Here is a 25,025-nt window from a genome sequence, read left to right on the forward strand (position 1 = left end):
TGACATGGTATTTCTGGGTAAAACACCTAGAATGCAGCATATGTTTCCTAATTTGGCCTACCAAATATTTATTTATTTAACCAGGCAAGTCAGTTAAGAACAAATTCTTATTTTCAATGACGGCCTAGGAACAGTGGGTTAACTGCCTGTTCAGGGGCAGAACGACAGCTCGGGGGTTTGAACTTGCAACCTTCCGGTTACTAGTCCAACAATCTAACCACTAGGCTACCCTGCCGCTCCATATAGCATTTTTAATATTAGAAAACAGCTCATGTTTATCAGAGTAAGCTGAGTTATGCTCTCTCTTTCAATTCAATAAAGTTAACCACAACTAAATGTTTTATTTGGACCAGAGAATAAACCACAATAGATTCGTTGTTTCCGGGTACTGCGCGTCCATCTTTCGTGGCTGCAGGAAACGGTGTTGAGCCCTAAATCTGGTCTCAGACCAGTTTTCTCAACCTTCCCCAGACATCAAGCTGATGCGTAAAACGGTGCCATAAAACCACACACTGATCCGCAGTCAGTACCTTTAGCACCATCTCTAATCTTCCATCGCTGGAGTGCGCTGTCCTCTACAGAGTGAATCTAGAGTACGTGTTGATGACGTTTGCAATATCCATTTTGTACCTGATTCGCATTTGTTGTCGATTCGGTCGGACTACTGGGTTATAAACACGTATTTTTTTACAGTTAGCCTTCCAAGGCTAAATAAGAAGGCATCCTGGAAGAAGCGGGTGAACCGAAGATCCCTACGCAGCATGGATTCTATGTAACTCCGGCAAAATGTAATGAGGAGATGACTCCGGGAGAGAAAGATCAACAGGGTACCAACCGTATAGTGTTGGTCAAGAAAATTATCATGAAAGATGGGCCCACGGTATGTGAATTAATCGTCTTTATTTCGGTAGCCTATTGCAACCGGGAATGTAACCTATAGTATTTGTGTAATGTAACAATGTAACCGATTTCACATAAACTGCAAACGGTGGAGTATCAGCTGTGAGTGCGCCTGCGGTAGCAGCAGGCAATGACACAAGCGGACATTGTGTACTCGAGATACCTTGTGAAAATGAAACGACTCTGTCAGCCTAAAGTGCGACACATTCTTGCGCTAAAGCTATTACTAATCCGTTTTGAATTGTGGATCAATGTGTTATTAGATAATCATAGATGGTTACGTTGGAACGCCTATTGGAAGGACGCGGCCGGTAATATCTCGGGGTAGCGCCTTAAGGCCTATAGCTGCGGAGGAGCTTATTGAAGCCTGTATAATATTGATATGCCGCTGACATTACATAACATCCTCCGGCTTCCCCCCAACGCAAGCTGTTTGCATGATAATTCCATAATCATGTATTCATAGACAGAATGCATTATCATGATAATGTATTGTTTTCAAATTCATATTTGGATAATAGTTGTTGTTGAGGATGCTGGCTGTGCTCTAGCCAATGGCCAGCTGTCAGGACCATGGAAGGTGTTACCATGGTGTTACCTTGGAAAGGAAGGATGACCTGGACCAAAAACACAATCACAGATGGCATAAAAACTTTTTTTTTAAAGGAAAACATTACATTTTGTACTATCCAGATGTAGGATCTTAATTGAATAACTATATATTTTGGGAGAATTACCCTACAAAGCAGGCAATGCAAACGTGTAGTGTATTCAAGGTTTAACAAGGCTTCTGTTATTAGTCTGAGCTATGCATCAAAGTGGATTGAGACATGAATTTTATATTAGGGGTTTTATTTGTAATTAACACAACTAAATGTGTTAATGACTGACTCTATTTTTCACAACATTGAAAAGCCAGCAGTGATTGAATCGCCATAAAGCCTGGCTACTGTGACGTGATTTCCACCTTGCATGACAGCGAGCTGAGATCACATCCCACTCTCCCCCAGTTCTCACTCATGCATACATATCACATATACACAGACAAACTCAGTGCACTCACTGTCATCAACACGAGGGATAGTAATAGAAGGCCCACCTTCAATCTCTACTGTCATTAAACGGCCATGTCCCAATCTTCCCAAGACTACAGGCTGCATCACTGTGCTGTAAAGTAGCTAGGGGCCTGTGCTCCCCTATCTCTGCCTTCCTTAAATACCACTGATGGACTACTTCAGAGGTCCCCACGTGGATGTCTTCAAATAGCAAAGAAAGTGACTTATTCACCTTGAAAGAGAAGTGGAGCAGTGGGATTTCTTTCTCTTATTGATTTAGATTTAGACGGATTTAATCTAGATAATCCTTTCAGACAGCATCATTAGACCATAGACTCAGTAAATGGTAGCCTTTTTGAAATGCTGTTGAAAAAATTATCACACTGTGAGAGCTGTTAATTTGGTGGATGTTTTAAAATTGGATCGAACACTGTCTAAAATGGCCACCTTTCTTTCCTGTGTGTTGCAGCCGGGCCATGGCATTGGCAGACCCAGTGTCTCCCATGCTGTTGTGGTCATCTTCCTGGAGTTCTTTGCCTGGGGTCTCCTCACCACTCCCATGCTGACAGTGAGTTCCATCTCCAGCTGGCCTGTCTGTTTTCAGATGTAGGATCTTAATTTGATCACCCTGAAGCAGGACATTTTAAAATGTTTAGTGTATTTGAGGTTTAAATGGCTCCTGAAGTTTGTAAATTCCATTTAGAAATTAGACTTGACTTTCTCTTTATGAAAAATGTATCAACCTCTATAAAATTACCATTCATTATAATTCACATAATTCAAATGTCCTGTTGCTGCAGGATTATCTATCTTATCCATTTTATTTTATCTATCTATTTTATCTATCTATTTTATCTATCTATTTTATCTATCTATGCAACATGTAAAGTGTTGGTCCCAAGTGTCATGAGCTGAAATAAAAGATCCCAGAAATGTTCCATATGCACAAATAGCTTTTTTCTCTCAAATGTTGTGCACAAATTTGTTTACAACCCTGTTAGTGAGCATTTCTCCTTTGCCAAGATAATCCATCCACCTGACAGGTGTGGCATATCAAGAAACTGTTTAAACAGCATGATCATTACATATGTGAACCTTTTGCTGGGGGACAATAAAAGGACACTCTAAAATGTGCAGTTTTGTCACACCACACCACCGATGGATGACTCAAGTTGAGGGAGTGTGCAATTGGCATGCTGACTGCAGGAATGTTCAACAGAGCAGTTGCCAGATCATTTTTATGTTAATTTCTTTACCATAAGCCGGCTCTGTTATTGTAAAGAATTTGGCAGTACGTTCAACCGGCCTCACAACGGCAGACCGGCTCATACGGCTTCTTCACCAGTGGGATCGTCTGAGGGGGTGCTGAGGAATATTTCCCTCTGTAATAAAGCCCTTTTGTGAGGAAAAACGAATTATGTTCGGCTGGGTCTGGCTCCCTAGAGGGTGGACCTATGCCCTCCAAAGCCTACCCATGGCTGTGCCCCTGCCCAGTCATGTGAAATCCATAGATTAGTGCCAAATGCATTTATTTCAATTGACTGATTTCCTTATATGGACTGTACCTCAGTAAAATCTTTGAAATTGTTGCGTTTTATATTTTTGTTCAGTATATCTCTAGCACAGCCATCAACTCTCTCTTGCTCTCTTTCTCACTCTCTCACTGCCAGTCTGTCTCTTATTTTCATCCCCATCTGTCTCTTCTAGTCTTCTCTCTGTAGGGTAGGTTTCTTGGCTTGTAAAACCGCTTGTTAAGCACACAGCTGTCTGTGTGTGTGACTATGGTTTCTTGGCAGTTGGCACCCTATCTGTGCCAGAGCCCCTTTTTAAAGATCTTTGTGGTTTCTCTGTGGTTTATTTTTGCAGGTTTTACATGAAACGTTTCCACAGCACACATTTCTGATGAATGGCCTTATTCAAGGTGTGAAGGTAAGATATCAGGCATAGAAGTAACTTAAATACAAAAATGTTGTTTGGCAGACTACGAACAGTATATCTCCAAAATTATTAACCAATTACGTAATTTATTGATCACTGCTATGAGGATCCCCGTAGAGTTGCATCCCTGAGCGATTGAACAAAAGCAGCACTCTATAATGTATTCTGGTACTCTATTTAAAAAAAATTCTAGTATCTTATTATTTTATAACAAGTGATGTATAAGTTTAATTATAGGTTTATCATATGTCATTTCAGGAGAGCAAAGGGCAGCCATTTTCTTGCTGCTACTTGATTATAATTCAGCTCACTCTCATTTACACTAAAGATCAATGAGGCTTCTCATTACGGGTTCCCGGTAACATGATGTTCTTAACAGAGGCTCCTCCCCCTCTTCACCCTCCTCCGCCACAGGGCCTCCTGTCCTTCATGAGCGCCCCTCTGATTGGTGCCCTGTCAGATGTGTGGGGCAGGCGGTCCTTCCTATTGGTCACTGTGTTCTTCACCTGTGCCCCCATCCCGCTCATGAGACTCAGTCCCTGGTAAGTCCTGCACCTCTCTTCTGACCAAGAAAAAAACACTGCTGTGATTTGGTTCAGTATTCATTGTGTCTTTTGATTTGAATTAAACAATAAGTACATGTAAACAGGGAATGTTGTGTAGTGCTGTTGTAACAGTGCTAGTTTAGATGAAAATACCATATTATCCCACCTATGTACACACTACCATATAGCTGTCTGTTTTAACAATGTCAGTCAGCCTTTCAAATTGATAAACATTTTGATGCCTGTCAATAGATCTTTAGAGTCTGTAGGAGTGTTTGTTTATTTTATTTGTCAAATATGTGGTGTGGAATGCACTGCCTTGGATGTGACTGACATAATGTTTTCTCCCTCAGGTGGTACTTTGCAGCGATTTCCATGTCAGGGGCTTTCTCTGTCACCTTCTCTGTCATCTTTGCTTATGTCTCTGACGTCACTGAGGAGCATGAAAGAAGCACAGCATACGGACTGGTAAAGAGCTAGTTAAATTTTTTATTATGACTTCAGCAGGGATGGGTAACTGATGGGAGTGTGGGCCACAAAACATCTGAACTCATCATGAGGGGCCGCAGTGGTTCATTCTTCTGCGTACCCACATCCATACCTACATATGCAGTCAGAGCCGGCCCTAGACTTTTGAGGGCCATAAGCAAAGTATTTTTTTTTTGTGGGCCCCCACCTTGCGAGCAAAATATTTTAGCAGCTCCTCCTCTTGAAAGCGGGCCGTAGAGAAAATGTTAGTTTTAAAACAAGTTTGCTGCAATTCTACACATTTTGCTATGGGGCGGAGAGGAAATTTAGCAATTTTCTAACTAATTTCATGCAATTCTACACATTTTGCAATATGGTGGATAGAAATGTTTTCAGTTTTGAATGTGATATCTGAGTGTGTGACTAACAAAATCAATGGGGCCCCCCAGGCTGGTAATTCTTAATAACTTACCAATCTAAAATATTTAGCTGACATGGGCTAATTGAGTGACTGTCAGTGACTGACATAACAAGAGAAAAACTGCTGAAGCACAACCACAGTTTGAAATTGCACCTGGTGTATTCTACTACTCTCACTCTCAACAGTAAGTTTACATGAAATTGTACCTGGTGTATTCTACTACTCTCACTCTCAACAGTAAGTTTACATGAAATTGTACCTGGTGTATTCTACTACTCTAACTCTCAACAGTAAGTTTACATGAAATTGTACCTGGTGTATTCTACTATTCTCACTCTCAACAGTAAGTTTACATGAAATTGCACCTGGTGTATTCTACTATTCTCACTCTCAACAGTAAGTTTACATGAAATTGCACCTGGTGTATTCTACTATTCTCACTCTCAACAGTAAGTTTACATGAAATTGCACCTGGTGTATTCTACTATTCTCACTCTCAACAGTAAGTTTACATGAAATTGCACCTGGTGTATTCTACTATTCTCACTCTCAACAGTAAGTTTACATGAAATTGCACCTGGTGTATTCTACTACTCTCACTCTCAACAGTAAGTTTGGCCGCCAGTTGCCCATCCCTGATGTACAGTGTTTTCCTCAGTTGATTGGAGTAAAGGGTAGTGGATAATTATATCTTGTCATCTTTCCAGTTCTATTTGACAGTTATGTGGGTGAAGATCAAGTTCTGCACTTCAATATGGGATATGCAATGTGTTCTGTTGTGTTGAATAGATAGATGTTGGTTGTGTCATGTTTTTACAATCCTTCACACAGTGATTTCAGATCTCATGCAGTCCCTTCAGTGTGTCGTATGCCATTGAATTCTCTCATCCTTTTCACTTTGTATTTTGCGTCTTGGCGTTGAATGAAGAATAGCATTTATTAACATGAATGACGTTTCCTTTGTTAAATGTGAAAAATAGCTGCATCAATTGGGTCATTGACAGCTATTGGCTCCAATACCATTAAAAAATAATAAATACACTACAGGACTTCATGGAAAACTGTGACAATTGTTGCTGAGTGGACTATCGTGATTAAACATAAATAGACCTAAAAAAAAAAAGACTAGTTTAAAACACAATTTGTCCTCTGTGTGTTTTCCTCTAGGTGTCGGCTACGTTTGCAGCCAGCCTGGTGACGAGTCCAGCCATCGGGGCATACCTGTCCGCGTGTTACGGTGACAACCTGGTGGTGTTGGTGGCTACGCTGGTGGCTCTGGCAGACATCTGCTTCATCCTGCTGGCCGTGCCTGAGTCCCTACCGGAGAAGATGAGACTCAACACCTGGGGAGCACCTATCACCTGGGAGCAGGCAGACCCCTTCCAGGTGAGTGCTACGGTATTCTATACCATGCTATGGGTCAATGAGATCGGTCTGGGATATACTATACGTACATACACGTTAGTAGGCTACCTAGCTTCATCAGTGTTTGTGGCCATTTTGAAAAGCCGTTGGTGTCTCTGTTAGTTTAAAGCCTTTGGTGTCTCTCTCTGTTAGTTTAAAGCCTTTGGTGTCTCTCTTGTTTGCAGTCGATGAGGAAAGTGGGAAAGGATCCCACAGTTCTTCTCATCTGTATAACCGTGTTCCTGTCCTACCTACCTGAGGCTGGTCAATACTCCAGTTTCTTCCTATATCTTAGACAGGTAAATATCCAACTTGTTCCTAGGGTCGTACTGTATCCAGATTTCATACCGTTCTTCTCTCACACCAGGATTTACAGTATTACTGGCTTAGTACAAAAGGGGTCTCCAAAAAAATGCCAAAAAACAATTGGGCGTCTATTACCAGAATGCTAACAAAATTAGCACAAGTAAAAGAGGATTTCCATGGAGGCTGCTAGCTAAATATGTGAACGAGTGCAAATGTAAATAAACTAATTGCAAAACATTAGGAAATCCAGCTCATAAAGTTATACATACAGGTAGGAGCATACATATATAGGTAGGAGCATACATATATAGGTAGGAGCATACATATATAGGTAGGATCATACATATACAGGTAGGAGCATACATATACAGGTAGGAGCATACATATACAGGTAGGAGCATGCATATATAGGTAGGAGCATACATATACAGGTAGGATCATACATATACAGGTAGGAGCATACATATACAGGTAGGAGCATACATATACAGGTAGGAGCATACATATACAGGTAGGAGCATACATATATAGGTAGGAGCATACATATACAGGTAGGAGCATACATATACAGGTAGGAGCATACATATACAGGTAGGAGCATACATATACAGGTAGGAGCATACATATACAGGTAGGAGCATACATATACAGGTAGGAGCATACATATACAGGTAGGAGCATACATATACAGGTAGGAGCATACATATACAGGTAGGAGCATACATATATAGGTAGGAGCATACATATACAGGTAGGAGCATACGTATACAGGTAGGAGCATACATATACAGGTAGGAGCATGCATATATAGGTAGGAGCATACATATACAGGTAGGAGCATACATATACAGGTAGGAGCATACATATACAGGTAGGAGCATACATATATATAGGTAGGAGCATACATATACAGGTAGGAGCATACATATATAGGTAGGAGCATACATATACAGGTAGGAGCATACATATACAGGTAGGAGCATACATATACAGGTAGGAGCATACATATATAGGTAGGAGCATACATATACAGGTAGGATCATACATATACAGGTAGGATCATACATATACAGGTAGGAGCATACATATACAGGTAGGAGCATACATATATAGGTAGGAGCATACATATACAGGTAGGATCATACATATACAGGTAGGATCATACATATACAGGTAGGAGCATACATATACAGGTAGGAGCATACATATACAGGTAGGAGCATACATATACAGGTAGGAGCATACATATACAGGTAGGAGCATACATATACAGGTAGGAGCATACATATACAGGTAGGATCATACATATACAGGTAGGAGCATACATATACAGGTAGGATCATACATATACAGGTAGGATCATACATATACAGGTAGGAGCATACATATACAGGTAGGAGCATACATATATAGGTAGGAGCATACATATACAGGTAGGATCATACATATACAGGTAGGATCATACATATACAGGTAGGAGCATACATATACAGGTAGGAGCATACATATACAGGTAGGAGCATACATATACAGGTAGGAGCATACATATACAGGTAGGAGCATACATATACAGGTAGGAGCATACATATACAGGTAGGGGCATACATATACAGGTAGGAGCATACATATACAGGTAGGATCATACATATACAGGTAGGATCATACATATACAGGTAGGAGCATACATATACAGGTAGGAGCATACATATACAGGTAGGAGCATACATATACAGGTAGGAGCATACATATACAGGTAGGAGCATACATATACAGGTAGGAGCATACATATACAGGTAGGAGCATACATATACAGGTAGGAGCATGCATATACAGGTAGGGGCATACATATACAGGTAGGAGCATACATATACAGGTAGGAGCATACATATACAGGTAGGGGCATACATATACAGGTAGGAGCATACATATATAGGTAGGAGCATACATATACAGGTAGGATCATACATATACAGGTAGGATCATACATATACAGGTAGGAGCATTGCACTTCTGTTGTCATCTGATGACATTGAAACTATTTTCTGCCGAATATGTTGCACTAATGTATTTTCGGTGAAGGAAAACAATAGTTACACGTCCCTGATCACTCTTGAAGCAAAAAAAACACTGACTTTCAATATAAAACGTGATCCCTGTCAATACACAGCTGACTCACCTGCTCCTGCGTTCTCCTGTTGTGCCATTTACAAACAAACACGCGACTGGCTCGACTGTGCTGGGGAACCATGGTAAACTTCATCATGTCAAATAATGTGACGGGTGAAATGAAGAACAGAATCTGCTTTATCTCCTAACAAATTGCACAAGTTGACTACAGGTATTTACTTAAAGTAGCTACAAAAAAAAAAAAGTATTGTGGTAAATAGTTTTGAGAGCCACAGGATGGTTTTTCAATACTATTTCCAAATTACCTGGTATATATGGTATACTGCCAAAGCCTAGTTGTTCCTCTACCGTAGGCAATTAAACACCTGCTCTTCATTTACCCGAGACTGATAAAAACTTCCCTTTCATTTATCTGCGCCATCTGGCAGTAAACATGAGATTGTGGTATTATTATACCCAGCTACGAGTACCCAGCCCCATGTAGACTATCTGTGTGAGTGAGACCTAGCAAACTAACCGCAATATTGTGTGCAGATTGCTAATGAAAACATCCACATAAAATTCAAAACATCAAATCATCTCAACAAGAGATGAAGAACAGTTGAGTTATTTCTGTTCAAGGTGTCGTTTACCACAGGTTCAGTTCCTTATAGCTGGGTGACTGTAATCATAGAGATTTCGTTCTTTCGCCGTTCCTTTCTCTTCTACTTGAACAGCTCACTCTCCGTTGAGCACAGTCAAGTGCTTGTCATTTAACATAGTGGCATTAATTGGCTTTAGAGTAAAGAGGGAGACTAATGCCGTTTTATGGCTTTCTCCCTCTGTCTATGGCTCTCTCTCTTTCTGTCTTTCTCCCTTTCTCTCTCTGTCTATGGCTCTCTCTCTTTCTGTCTTTCTCCCTTTCTCTCTCTGTCTATGGCTCTTTCTCGTTCTGTCTTTCTCCCTTTCTCTCTCTGTCTATGGCTCTCTGTCTTTCTGTCTTTCTCCCTTTCTCCCTCTGTCTATGGCTCTCTGTCTTTCTCTCTGTCTATGGCTCTCTCTCTTTCTGTCTTTCTCCCTTTCTCCCTCTGTCTATGGCTCTCTCTCTTTCTGTCTTTCTCCCTTTCTCCCTCTGTCTATGGCTCTCTCTCTTTCTGTCTTTCTCCCTTTCTCTCTCTGTCTCGCTCTCCATTTATTTTTATTTCTCAATCTCTCTATCTCAGGTCATTAACTTTTCATCGGCAACAATCGCAGTGTTCATCGGGGTGGTTGGAATCCTCTCCATCATAGCCCAGGTATGTATCTGGCGCAATACTCCTCCATTTAACTGTCTGTGGGAGACTGCAATGTGTTACTGAACAATCAGTTCTAATCAAGTCTTCGGTTAACAACGTGTGTCAGTTCAAATGAGTTATTGTCCTTTGGAATTGAATCAAGTTCCACGTTTAGATGTAAAGAATGCTGATTTTTTTTTTCATTAGTTAACTAGGCAAGTCAGTTAAGAACATATTCTTATTTTCAATGACAGCCTAGGAACAGTGGGTTAACTGCTTAGTTCAGGGGCAGAACGACATATTTTTACCTTGTCAGCTCGGGGATTCGATCTTGTAGCCTTTCAGTTATTAGTCCGACGCATGCCCGCTCTAAAAAGGCATTATAATGTAATGTAGCAAATTGTGTAATTCCTATGAATCCAATATTTATGTGTGACTACAAAAAATAATAAATAAATTAGCACTTTGTAAAGCACTTTGTGATGACTTCTGATTGGGCATTTTTTTTATGATAATTTTTAAAAATGTATTAATTGTTTGCTTCTTGTTGCAGACACTTATTCTCACAGTCTTGATGAGAACTATTGGAAACAAGAACACGGTCCTTCTAGGACTGGGCTTCCAGATTCTACAGCTGGCCTGGTACGGCTTCGGGTCAGAACCATGGTGGGTCACCTTCAACTCTGTCTGTTGTACTGTGGTTACCTGAGTATTATCAACAGGGCTGGCCTGTACTGTGGCTACCTGAGTAGTATCAACAGGGCTGGCCTGTACTGTGGCTACCTGAGTAGTGTCAACAGGGCTAGCCTGTACTGTGGCTACCTGAGTAGTGTCAACAGGGCTGGCCTGTACTGTGGCTACCTGAGTATTATCAACAGGGCTGGCCTGTACTGTGGCTACCTGAGTATTATCAACAGGGCTAGCCTGTACTGTGGCTACCTGAGTAGTGTCAACAGGGCTGGCCTGTACTGTGGCTACCTGAGTATTATCAACAGGGCTGGCCTGTACTGTGGCTACCTGAGTATTATCAACAGGGCTGGCCTGTACTGTGGCTACCTGAGTAGTATCAACAGGGCTGGCCTGTACTGTGGCTACCTGAGTAGTATCAACAGGGCTGGCCTGTACTGTGGCTACCTGAGTAGTATCAACAGGGCTGGCCTGTACTGTGGCTACCTGAGTAGTATCAACAGGGCTGGCCTGTACTGTGGCTACCTGAGTAGTATCAACAGGGCTGGCCTGTACTGTGGCTACCTGAGTAGTATCAACAGGGCTGGCCTGTACTGTGGCTACCTGAGTAGTATCAACAGGGCTGGCCTGTACTGTGGTTACCTGAGTCGTATCAACAGGGCTGGCCTGTACTGTGGCTACCTGAGTAGTGTCAACAGGGCTGGCCTGTACTGTGGCTACCTGAGTATTATCAACAGGGCTGGCCTGTACTGTGGCTACCTGAGTAGTATCAACAGGGCTGGCCTGTACTGTGGCTACCTGAGTAGTATCAACAGGGCTGGCCTGTACTGTGGCTACCTGAGTAGTATCAACAGGGCTGGCCTGTACTGTGGCTACCTGAGTAGTATCAACAGGGCTGGCCTGTACTGTGGCTACCTGAGTAGTATCAACAGGGCTGGCCTGTGTTGACAGTTAAGTACAGTTAGACAACAGTTTTTAATTTTTATAAATACAGAATATTACAAGTCCTTGACTGTCTACTTTATTGTTTAAAAAAATGTAATTATCTCTCTCTTGTTCAAATTAAAAATGATCTAAAAAATTTTTTAAAAAGGAAGCAAAAGTGAAGGGGAATCGTGATCAGTTTTGTCAGAGGTCACTGAGCGTGCTCAGAGGGGCTGGTCCTGAGGGTGTGGTTACTAGTTCCTATAGCTAAAATGTCTCATACTGTATGTGTCTAGCTAACCACTGTCTCCTCTCTGTGTAGGATGATGTGGGCTGCAGGTGCAGTAGCAGCCATGTCTAGTATCACCTTTCCTGCAGTGAGTGCCCTGGTGTCTCGCAGTGCAGACCCAGATAAGCAAGGTAAGACATTCCCTTTATTTCTCTTTTCTATATGTACTTCATCCGTTTGTCCTGCTCTAAAATATTCCCTTCGTGTAATCTGTCTGTTTGTCCTGCTCTAAGATATTCCCCTTTATGTAATCTGTCTGTTTGTCCTGCTCTAAAATATTCCCCTTCATGTAATCTGTCTGTTTGTCCTGCTCTAAAATATTCCCCTTCATGTAATCTGTCTGTTTGTCCTGCTCTAAGATATTCCCTTCATGTAATCTGTCTGTTTGTCCTGCTCTAAAATATTCCCCTTCGTGTAATCTGTCTGTTTGTCCTGCTCTAAGATATTCCCTTCATGTAATCTGTCTGTCCTGCTCTAAAATATTCCCCTTCATGTAATCTGTCTGTTTGTCATGCTCTAAAATATTCCCCTTCATGTAATCTGTCTGTTTGTCCTGCTCTAAAATATTCCCCTTCATGTAATCTGTCTGTTTGTCCTGCTCTAAGATATTCCCTTCATGTAATCTGTCTGTTTGTCCTGCTCTAAAATATTCCCCTTCATGTAATCTGTCTGTTTGTCATGCTCTAAAATATTCCCTTCATGTAATCTGTCTGTTTGTCCTGCTCTAAAATATTCCCTTCATGTAATCTGTCTGTTTGTCCTGCTCTAAAATATTCCCCTTCATGTAATCTGTCTGTTTGTCCTGCTCTAAGATATTCCCTTCATGTAACCTGTCTGTTTGTCCTGCTCTAAAATATTCCCCTTCATGTAATCTGTCTGTTTGTCCTGCTCTAAAATATTCCCCTTCATGTAATCTGTCTGTTTGTCCTGCTCTAAGATATTCCCTTCATGTAACCTGTCTGTTTGTCCTGCTCTAAGATATTCCCCTTCATGTAATCTGTCTGTTTGTCCTGCTCTAAAATATTCCCCTTCATGTAATCTGTCTGTTTGTCCTGCTCTAAGATATTCCCTTCATGTAACCTGTCTGTTTGTCCTGCTCTAAGATATTCCCCTTCATGTAACCTGTCTGTTTGTCCTGCTCTAAGATATTCCCTTCATGTAACCTGTCTGTTTGTCCTGCTCTAAGATATTCCCTTCATGTAACCTGTCTCTTTGTCCTGCTCTCTTCGGTACCATCTTTCTTCCTTTGCCCCTCCGTTGTCATTGAAGTAAATCAGTATGAAAAATGTGTTTCCTGACATTTTCCATTAAGACACACCACAGTATATAAAGGCATGGATGTTTTTAACTTTGACTATTTATTTCATAGCGGACGTATAGCAGAAATTTAAGGCACCCGAGTGGCTCAGCAGTCTAAGGCACTGCATCTCAGTGCTAGAGGCGTCACTACAGACCCTGGTTCTATCCCGGGCTGTATTACAGCTGGGCTGTGATTGGGAGTCCCATAATAGGACGGTGCACATTTGGCCCATCGTTGTCCGGGTTAGGGGAGGGGTAGGCCGTTATTGTAAAATAAGAATTTGTTCTTAACTGACTTGCCTAGTTAAATGAAAATATCCTATCATTTGACTTTTGTTCTTAAAACAATGTCTCATGGATGTTTATGTATCTGTATGCTGTATCCTCTGTGATGTCATGCTGTTCTGCCCGGGGACCACAGGTACTCATGGTCCCTGACAAATAAATGTATAACCTGTCTCTCCTCAGGTCTGGTTCAGGGGATGATCACTGGTATCCGAGGCCTGTGTAACGGTCTGGGCCCGGCGCTGTACGGACTTATCTTCTTCATGTTTAACGTAGAGCTGAACACAATCGATCCCATCCAGGGAGAGTACCCCATCGACCCTTTACCTGTTAACCCCCCGACTGAGGTAAATGAATCACGATCTCCAATAACATCTTCATTGTGGATCTAGTATAGGCAGACTTTATATAGCTGTATACATTTCTGTCTCATTTAGCTTTAAAACATGTTTCTTATTAAGTAGGCACTTTCAATCTTCCTGTTGCCATATTCCTTTATCGTTCTGTTACTTTATTCAGAGATGGGTTATATTCTTTGTGTTGTATGAATGTCAAATTAAGTTCCTACAGAAAAATGAAGTTCTGTATCTATAATACCGTGTCTCTCTCCATACAGAAATCCTTGATCCCCGGCCCTCCCTTCCTGCTGGGCTCATGCACGGTGGTGGTGGCCTTCCTGGTAGCCTTGTTTATCCCTGAGAACACCGAACCTCCTGTGGTGACCTGCGCTGATGCCAAGGATACCTCTATGCTAGCCGGCGTCCACATCAACACCCCGTTACCGGGCAGCGACGAGGACACGCCAGCCCCGACCAGCGACGAGGACTTTGAGCCCCTCCTGCAGGACAGCGTTGTATGATTGAGGGAGGGCAGCAGGTGGCTCCTGCAGAACAGCATTGTGTGACTGAGGGAGGATGGAGGGCAGCAGGCGGCTTTGGTATTATTACACCCATCTACGGGTACCACGCCCCCATGTAGCCTACGTATCCCCAACGGAGGAGAGGGAGAGAGGCCTAGCTAACAAACCTCAAAATTCTGTGCAACTCTGCACTGCACAACCAACCAGTCCCCGCCCCTGTCCCATAAGAACTAGTATTTACCTCTAGGACCTCTAAGTTTTAATTCTGAAGGGAGCGATAGCGAAGATGGCGGACCCAGCGGGCAAAACTGGTTACTGGTTGGTATCTGGTGCCATTTCAACCAGATTTGCCCGCTGGGTAGATTGAGTTGTTCAATAGAGGTAGAAGGGAAAGAACTTGCTGTGCCCGGCATTTTATTGCTTTAACGCATCTTCAAGCTCAGCATTTACTGTAGCCCACACCTAATGGTACCTCAACACAAGGAGGCTTGAACCCAGTCTGTGAAATGCAAGGAGATATGTGCCAGTAGTTAAAATATTTACTTAGAAGGCTTGTTCACTATGAGCAGCCATAAGATTACGACATTATAAAATGGATGAGATGTATACTGTAAGTCCGATATTTCATGGGAGCTTCTGTTCACAAGCCTTACAACAACTCATATCATTCAGAGAGCAGTTATCATATCATTGTCTTATAACCGGTGGGTAAACATGGGAGATTATGATGATAGGATATTTGACATAGGAAGATTAGATCTTAGTGTAATTTTTACTCCCAAGATCTCAACTTCTCACTTTATTGTGCAGAGTTTTGGTACTTGAACCACTGGTCCTAGAGTAACTGCTAAAAGTGTTTCTGTATAGTGAGAACTATTTAAGGTATTCACTGGATGTGGCCTCCTGTCAGTAGGAGGCAGTGTTGAGGTGTGGATGATGCCATTAGGTTATGGTTGTCAGGGTTTTATGCAGTGCTCTGCAGTTTCTGTTCAGTCTGTGAAATCTTGATTGCTACTGTACTAAAAAGGGTTTTTATCTTAAAATATATGAGGTATTTTATTTATATTATCCATACTGTAAAAATGATATTGCTAACGTTCTGCAACATATTAACAGAAATGTCTAGGCTACTCTGGTAGTAATAATAATAATAATGTATTTATTTAACTTAGAGAAACAAGTTTTTACTGGTTTTCTTTTGGTCATTTTTGGGAGAATTTTTTTTAAAATGATTATAATTTTTTTTAAAGTATAACCTTACCCTGAAATATATGATGGGGGTGGATTTTTTTCTTCTTTAGTTTTTTGTGTGTGTGTGTGGGGGTGGGGGGGGGGGGGGGGGGGGGGGGGGTGGGGGGTGACAAAATCATGACTTTCAATCATTGTTTATTTTCTTTCACTAAATATGTCCCAGTGTTGCAAGCTACCTCAGCTTTAAAAATTACTTATTTTGAAGACTGATTTTAACGCAAAACTATCGTTATCTCAAATAGTTTTCACGCCCCAAGAGTAAAACTTCACTAACCCGGGGATTATAAAATGTAAATTAAGAGAAAGCCATTTGACCTGATCAAATCCATTAGGGGCACATTTTTATTGTACATAATGATTATTTTCTGTGAGGTTGTCACAATGTGTAAATGTTCATATTTTATATGTACATACTGTATTGAATTAAAGGTATTAGCCTGTATACCTACAGGTTAGGCTTTTAAAACTAATATTTACCCCCAATGAACAACAACACCAAGTTGTTTTCCCTAATGTGAATGAGCAAGTAGTTTGTCTAGACCTACCTACAGCTGTATGTAAAGGTACTCAATACCGTGTCAAGTTGAGTATGTACTGAAGGAGATTCCTGTTTGGATGCATAATGCATGAATAGTGACTAGCTGTCCATGGACCTTTTTAAGAGTATAGTATTAGAAAGCTCACAAAATGTGTTGTACCTGGATGTGAACTTTTAAAAGTATTTATATTCCCCAAAAAGTGGCTATGGGGACAGAAAGACACAGCTACACATGTCTTCCTGTCTGTCTCTGAAATGAAACGATAAACAATATATTAGGTATACAGTTGATTGGTTATTGGTTGTGCTCAGACAGAGATTGTGAGTGCTTCTGCTTTCCCCTGATGGTTTGCCAGTCATTTCCTTGTTCTCTAAGGTACATGTACGCAGGTTCCTATCAGCGAGGGAAATGATTGAAGTGAGCAGGAGAAGGTAAAGCTTCCTATCGGTCACCTCCAACCCCAATCCTGTTGTGAAGTATTTTGACCAAGAATCCATAAATTGATGTCAGAAGGTCAACAGCTACTTTCAGTCAGTGACTGTTGTTGAATTTCCTCCAGTGTTATATTGTACCCGCCTGTAAGAGTAAAAAAGAAATGATTAGTTTTATGAATTCTATGATGAAGACTATTGTATATGTTACGGAATGGTTACCATTCATATCTCTAGGACTGCTATATTTTGGGAACATGTTTAGAACTCCGTTGCCCTGAAATGTACCTCCTGAAGTATTTTTCTAATTTTGTGTAACATGATGATGGTTTTGTTGTCATAGTTACACATCAACTTCAGAGTTTTTTGTTTGTATGATGAGGATTTATAACTGAGACAACACATTCCACCATGTGCTCTTTATGTCTGTATCTTCACCCAGCATCTCTTGAGAGGATTATTATACAAACGTGCCTAACAAGTGAACATGTTCATTTCTGAAGATAAGACAAATGACTATAGCTTTGTCTCAAACTGGCACCCTATTCCCTTATTAATGCACTCCTTTTGACCAGGATCCATTGACCTGGGCCTGTTGACCAGGGCCCCATCGGGGTTTGGTCAAAACTATTGCACTATATAGAGAATAGGATGCCATTTGGGATGCAGACTAACAGTGTCCATGAAATGGAAGTTGTTGCTCATGATAACCCAAACAAATGAAGTATACACGGGCTATGTATGTGTATGTACCTCTTAAGTCTTATTTTGCGAAAAAAAAACATTCAAAGGTTGAATTGTAATAATAAATAAACATGACCGAAGTCAAGTAATGTAACCTATTTTAATGTTATTCATATTTTGATCACATGGTGGCGGTGTTGTGCTGTGTACTTTCCCAATATAAATCAATTTGAGCTGAGCCAGCTGCAGTCAAAATTGTCTATATTGTAAAAATATATGAAAACAAACATTTTGCTTTTGTCTTAAATTTAAAATCAAAAAGCTTAAATAAGATTAGGGTTAGCATTAGGGTGGTGGAAAAAGTACTCAATTGTCATACTTGAGTAAAATTAAAGATACCTTAATAGGAAATTACTCAAGTAAAAGTGAAAGTCACCCTGTAAAATACAACTTGAGTAAAAGTCAAATATACTTAAGTATCAAAAGTATAAAACATTTCAAATTCCTTATTTTAAGCAAACCATTTTCTTCTTAAAAAAATAATTACAAAAATAAATCATTACGGCTAGCCAGGGTCACGCTCCAGCACTCAGACATAACTTACAAATGAAGCATGTGTTTAGTGAGTCAGGCAGATCAGAGGCAGTAGGGATGACCAGGGATGTTCTCTTGATAAGTGTGTGTGAATTAGACCATTTTCCTGTCCTGTTAAGCATTCAAAATGTAATGAGTGCATTTGGGAGTCAGGGAAAATGTATGGACTAAAGGACATTTCCTTTAGGAATGTAGTGAAGTAAAAGTTTGTCAAATATGAACAAGTAAAGTACAAAAAATTAATATAAAATATAAAAATACTTGAATGTACTACTTAAGTAATTTACACCACTGGTGACAGCTTTCTCTCTCTCTCTCTCTCTCTCTCTCTCTCTCCTCCCCCCTCCTCTCTCTCTATCTCTCTCTCCTCCCCCCTCTCTCTCTCTCTCTCCTCCCTCCTCTCTCTCTCTCTCTCTCCTCCCCTCTCTCTCTCCCCCTATCTCTCTCTCTCCTCCCCCCTCCTCTCTCTCTATCTCTCTCTCTCTCTCCTCCCCCCTCCTCTCTCTCTATCTCTCTCTCCTCCCCCCCTCTCTCTCTCTCTCCTCCCTCCTCTCTCTCTCTCTCTCTCTCTCTCTCTCCTCCCCTCTCTCTCTCCCCCTATCTCTCTCTCTCCTCCCCCCTCCTCTCTCTCTATCTCTCTCTCTCTCCTCCCCCCTCCTCTCTCTCTCTATCTCTCTCTCTCTCTCTCTCTCTCTCTCCCCCCTCCTCCCCCCTCCTCTCTCTCTCTCTCTCTCTATCTCTGTCTCTCTCTCTCTCTCTCCTCCCCCTCTCCTCCCCCCCTTCTCTCTCTCTCTCTCTCTCTCTCTCTCTCTCTCTCTCTCTCTCTTCACGTGTTTCCATGGTGACCACAGGTCATATAAGGCAGCAAAAGACTCTTAGCAGCTGGAAACACCCTACAGACACTTTTTCTGTCATCACTTTTTCTCTTCACAATACATCTTGAATGTTTTTATCACAATTCTTAATTCATCCTTATAGGATGTAAGAGTTAAATGCAAACACTGTAAATTAAAATGTATTTTCTGAAGGATTATAGTTAAGCAATTCTGTATTCGACCGGCAGAATAAAACTGAAGTTTAAGCATAGGGTTTGTGGTTAGGTTTAAGAACAAGGGTCAGATTAAGTTGAAGGCAAAGGCATTAAAGTTAACACGCCATTCATTTCCTGCCGGTTAAATATACAATACCTATAGTTAATACATCCAAACTTAGCATTGAACCACAACTGAATCCCTATAGGTATATGTTATCAACAATGCAGATCAATCTTCAGTGCTATGCTCTTAGAAAAGGGGTTCCATAAAGGTTCCTCGGCTGCCCCCATACGAGAACCATTTTTGGGTTCCATGTAAACTCAGCAAAAAAAAGAAACGTCCTCTCACTGTCAACTGCGTTTATTTTCAAAAAACTTAACGTGTTAATATTTGTATGAACATAAGATTCAACAACTGAGACATCAACTGAACAAGTTCCACAGACGTGACTAACAGAAATTGAATAATGTGTCCCTGAACAAAGGGGGGAGGGGGGGTCAAAATCAAAAGTATCTGGTGTGGCCACCAGCTGATTTAAGTACTGCAGTGCATCTCCTCCTCATGAACTGCACCAGAATTACCAGTTCTTGCTGTGAGATGTTACCCCACTCTTCCACCAAGGCACCTGCAAGTTCCCTGACATTTCTGGGGGAAATGGCCCTAGCCCTCACCCTCCGATCCAACAGGTCCCAGACGTGCTCAATGGGATTGAAATACGGGCTCTTCGCTGGCCATGGCAGAACACTGACATTCCTGTCTTGCAGAAAACGGACGGAGTAAACGTTGCATTGCCACATCTCTGATTCACTCACTAATTGGCTAGTCTCGAAAACCCGACCCTAGGCAACAGTTGCACTGCACTCTGCCCTCACCCACTTGGACAAAATAAATGTGTACAGTATGTGAGGATGCTGTTCGACTACAGCTCGGCCTTCAATACCATAGCGCCCTCTAAATGAATCACAAAGCTCACGACCCTGGGACTGAACTCCTCCCTATGCAACTGGGTCATGGACTTCCTGACTGGACGCCTCCAGGTGGTGAAGGTAGGCAACATTTCCTCCTCCACACTGATCCTCAACACGAGTCCCCTCCTGTACTCCCTGTATATCCACGACTAGAAACCTGTTCTCCTGTTCCCCGTCTGCCCCCCGGACTATCTACCCCCACAACGGACACTTACCCTGCCCCCACCCCTCAATGAATATTTATCATTGCTACAGTTGTAAATGTGTATATTATTATTATTATTATTAATGTCTCATTCACTTTTCTTTTTTTGACCAGCACTGTTGGAGCTCGGAGCGTTAGAATTTCAGTGTACCCTGCGATTACATCTGCGACCCTGTGCATGTGAATAATAAACTCCTATAATCTCAAATCAAACCAAATTGTGTTTGTCACATGCACCGAGGTAGACCTTACAGTGAAATGCTTACTTACAAGTCCTTAACCAACAATGCAGTTTTAAGAAAATACCTAAAAAAAAGTAAGAGATAAGAAAAACAAATAATTAAAGAGGAGCAGTAAATAACAATAGCAGGGCTATATACAGGGGGTACCGTTACCGAGGTAATTGAGGTAATATGTACATGTAGGGAGAGTTATTAAAGTGGCTATGCATAGATAAAAACAGAGAGTAGCAGCAGCTTAGAAGAGGGGGGCAATGCAAATAGTCTGGGTAGCCATTTGATTAGCTGTTCAGGAGTCATATGGCTTGGGGGGTAGAAGCTGTTTAGAAGCCTCTTGGACCTAGACTTGGCGCTCCGGTACCGCTTGCCGTGCGGTAGCAGAGAGAAGAGTCTATGACTGGGGTGGCTGGAGTCTTTCACAATTTTTAGGGGTAACCTAATGTTACAATGAGGACTCTTTAAGCATAGAGGAACTATGTCACTACTTACGCTACCGTTCAAAAGTTTCGGGTCACTTAGAAATGTCCTTGTTTTTGAAAGAAAAGCACATTTCTTGTCCATTAAAATAACATCAAATTGATCAGAAATACAGTGTAGACATTGTTAATGTGGTAAATGACTATTGTAGCTGAAAACGGCAGATGTTTTAATGGAATATCTACATAGGCGTACAGAGGCCCATTATCAGCAACCATCCAATGGCCCGTTGTGTTAGCTAATCCAAGTTTATCATTTTAAAAAGCGAATTGATCATTAGAAAACCCTTTTGCAATTATGTTAGCACAGCTGAAAACTGTAGTTCTGATTAAATAAGCAATAAAACTGGCCTTCTTTAGACTAGATGAGTATCTGGAACATCAGCATTTGTGGGTTTGATTATAGGCTCAAAATGGCCAACAGCAAAATTCTTTCTTCTGAAACTCGTCAGTCTATTGTTGGTCTGAGAAATGAAGGCTATTCCATGCGAGAATTTGCCAAGAAACTGAAGATCTCGTACAACGCCTGTGTACTACTCCCTTCACAGAACAGCGCAAACTGTCTCTAACCAGAATAGAAAGAGGAGTGGGGGGCCCCGGTGCACAACCTAGCAAGAGGACAAGTACATTAAAGTGTCTAGTTTGAGAAACAGACTCCTCACAAGTCCTCAACTGGCAGCTTCATTAAATAGTAACGGCAAAACACCAGTCTCAACGTCAACAGTGAAGAGGCGACTCCGGGATGCTGGCCTTCTAGGCAGAGTTGCAAAGAAAAAGCAATTTCTCAGACTGGCCAATTAAAACAAAAGATTAAGCTGGGCAAAATAACACAGACACTGGACAGAGGAACTCTGCCTAGAAGGCCAGCATCCCGGAGTTGCCTCTTCACTGTTGATCTTGGATTAGCTAACACAACATGCCATTGGAACACTGATAATGGGCCTCTGTACGCCTATGTAGATATTCCATTAAAACTCATCCTCATCTTATTGCTTTTAGCCGCACCCTTATTCTACTCCTCCTATGTTCCTCTGATGTAGAGGTGAATCCAGGCCCTGCAGTGCCTACCTCCACTCCTATTCCCCAGGCGCTCTCTTTTGATGACTTCTGTAACCGTAATAGCCTTGGTTTCATGCATGTTAACATTAGAAGCCTCCTCCCTAAGTTTGTTCTATTCACTGCTTTAGCACACTCTGCCAACCCGGATGTTCTAGCTGTGTCTGAATCCTGGCTTAGGAAGACCACCAAAAATTCAGACATTTTAATTCCAAACTACAACATTTTCAGACAAGATAGAACTGCCAAAGGGGGCGGTGTTGCAATCTACTGCAAAGATAGCCTGCAGAGTTCTGTCCTACTATCCAGGTCTGTACCCAAACAATTTGAACTTCTACTTTTAAAAATCCACCTCTCTAAAAACAAGTCTCTCACCGTTGCCGCCTGCTATAGACCACCCTCTGCCCCCAGCTGTGCTCTGGACACCATATGTGAACTGATTGCCCCCCATCTATCTTCAAAGCTCGTGCTGCTAGGCGACCTAAACTGGAACATGCTTAACAACCCAGCCATCCTACAATCTAAACTTGATGCCCTCAATCTCACACAAATTATCAATGAACCTACCAGGTACCTCCCCAAAGCCTTAAACACGGGCACCCTCATAGATATCATCCTAACCAACTTCCCCTCTAAATACACCTCTGCTGTCTTCAACCAAGATCTCAGCGATCACTGCCTCATTGCCTGCATCCGTAATGGGTCAGCGGTCAAACGACCTCCTCTCATCACTGTAAAACGCTCCCTGAAACACTTCAGCGAGCAGGCCTTTCTAATCGACCTGGCCGGGGTATCCTGGAAGGATATTGACCTCATCCCGTCAGTAGAGGATGCCTGGATATTTTTTTTAAATGCCTTCCTAACCATCTTAAATAAACATGCCCCATTCAAGAAATTTAGAACCAGGAACAGATATAGCCCTTGGTTCTCCCCAGACCTGACTGCCCTTAACCAACACAAAAACATCCTATGGTGTTCTGCATTAGCATCGAACAGCCCCCGTGATATGCAGCTGTTCAGGGAAGCTAGAAACCATTATACACAGGCAGTTAGAAAAGCCAAGGCTAGCTTTTTCAAGCAGAAATTTGCTTCTAAAGTCCATGGAGAATAAGAACACCTCCTCCCAGCTGCCCACTGCACTGAAGATAGGAAACACTGTCACCACTGATAAATCCACCATAATTGAAAATTTCAATAAGCATTTTTCTACTGCTGGCCATGCTTTCCACCTGGCTACTCCTACCCCTGTCAACAGCACTGCACCCCCAACAGCAACTCGCCCAAGCCTTCCCCATTTCTCCTTCTCCCAAATCCATTCAGCTGATGTTCTGAAAGAGCTGCAAAATCTGGACCCCTACAAATCAGCCGGGCTAGACAATCTGGACCCTTGCTTTCTAAAATTATCTGCCGAAATTGTTGCCACCCCTATTACTAGCCTGTTCAACCTCTCTTTCGTGTCGTCTGAGATTCCCAAAGATTGGAAAGCAGCTGCGGTCATCCCCCTCTTCAAAGGGGGGGACACTCTTGACCCAAACTGCTACAGACCTATATCTATCCTACCATGCCTTTCTAAGGTCTTCGAAAGCCAAGTCAACAAACAGATTACCGACCATTTCGAATCTCACCATACCTTCTCTGCTATGCAATCTGGTTTCAGAGCTGGTCATGGGTGCACCTCAGCCACGCTCAAGGTCCTAAACGATATCTTAACCGCCATCGATAAGAAACATTACTGTGCAGCCGTATTCATTGATCTGGTCAAGGCTTTCGACTCTGTCAATCACCACATCCTCATCGGCAGACTCAACAGCCTTGGTTTCTCAAATGATTGCCTCGCCTGGTTCACCAACTACTTCTCTGATAGAGTTCAGTGTGTCAAATCGGAGGGTCTGTTGTCCGGACCTCTGGCAGTCTCTATGGGGGTGCCACAGGGTTAAATTCTTGGACCGACTCTCTTCTCTGTATACATCAATGAGGTCGCTCTTGCTGCTGGTGAGTCTCTGATCCACCTCTACGCAGACGACACCATTCTGTATACTTCCGGCCCTTCTTTGGACACTGTGTTAACAACCCTCCAGGCAAGCTTCAATGCCATACAACTCTCCTTCCGTGGCCTCCAATTGCTCTTAAATACAAGTAAAACTAAATGCATGCTCTTCAACCGATCGCTACCTGCACCTACCCGCCTGTCCAACATCACTACTCTGGACGGCTCTGACTTAGAATACGTGGACAACTACAAATACTTAGGTGTCTGGTTAGACTGTAAACTCTCCTTCCAGACCCATATCAAACATCTCCAATCCAAAGTTAAATCTAGAATTGGCTTCCTATTTCGCAACAAAGCATCCTTCACTCATGCTGCCAAACATACCCTTGTAAAACTGACCATCCTACCAATCCTCGACTTTGGCGATGTCATTTACAAAATAGCCTCCAATACCCTACTCAACAAATTGGATGCAGTCTATCACAGTGCAATCCGTTTTGTCACCAAAGCCCCATATACTACCCACCATTGCGACCTGTACGCTCTCGTTGGCTGGCCCTCGCTTCATACTCGTCGCCAAACCCACTGGCTCCATGTCATCTACAAGACCCTGCTAGGTAAAGTCCCCCCTTATCTCAGCTCGCTGGTCACCATAGCATCTCCCACCTGTAGCACACGCTCCAGCAGGTATATCTCTCTAGTCACCCCCAAAACCAATTCTTTCTTTGGCCGCCTCTCTTTCCAGTTCTCTGCTGCCAATGACTGGAACGAGCTACAAAAATCTCTGAAACTGGAAAC

At 42.1% G+C, this 25,025-nt stretch overlaps 1 protein-coding gene across 1 annotated transcript; it reads left to right on the forward strand.

Annotated features, from left to right (window-relative positions):
• The first annotated feature begins 445 nt into the window (after window positions 1–445).
• Window positions 446–17,823, forward strand: LOC110537015 (solute carrier family 71 member 1). Its single transcript, XM_036936988.2, has 12 exons — window positions 446–880; window positions 2,425–2,523; window positions 3,822–3,884; window positions 4,308–4,435; window positions 4,792–4,906; window positions 6,495–6,713; window positions 6,917–7,030; window positions 10,367–10,438; window positions 10,971–11,083; window positions 12,351–12,448; window positions 14,085–14,248; window positions 14,518–17,823. The coding sequence occupies exons 1-12, from the start codon at window positions 800–802 to the stop codon at window positions 14,758–14,760; spliced, it is 1,509 nt and encodes a 502-aa protein (XP_036792883.1). The 5' UTR covers window positions 446–799; the 3' UTR covers window positions 14,761–17,823.
• The last annotated feature ends 7,202 nt before the right edge of the window (window positions 17,824–25,025 follow it).

Source organism: Oncorhynchus mykiss, chromosome 12, assembly GCF_057628025.1.
Source record: "Oncorhynchus mykiss isolate SJ-2025 chromosome 12, ASM5762802v1, whole genome shotgun sequence".
Taxonomy (NCBI): domain Eukaryota; kingdom Metazoa; phylum Chordata; class Actinopteri; order Salmoniformes; family Salmonidae; genus Oncorhynchus; species Oncorhynchus mykiss.

Bases quoted from the DNA above. Each gene is read 5' to 3' on its own strand.
- LOC110537015 (XM_036936988.2), top strand. From the start codon at position 800: ATGACTCCGGGAGAGAAAGATCAACAGGGTACCAACCGTATAGTGTTG. The intron at 10,439-10,970 runs GTATGTATCTGG...TTCTTGTTGCAG, and splicing joins TCCTCTCCATCATAGCCCAG to ACACTTATTCTCACAGTCTT. The intron at 14,249-14,517 runs GTAAATGAATCA...CTCTCCATACAG, and splicing joins CTGTTAACCCCCCGACTGAG to AAATCCTTGATCCCCGGCCC.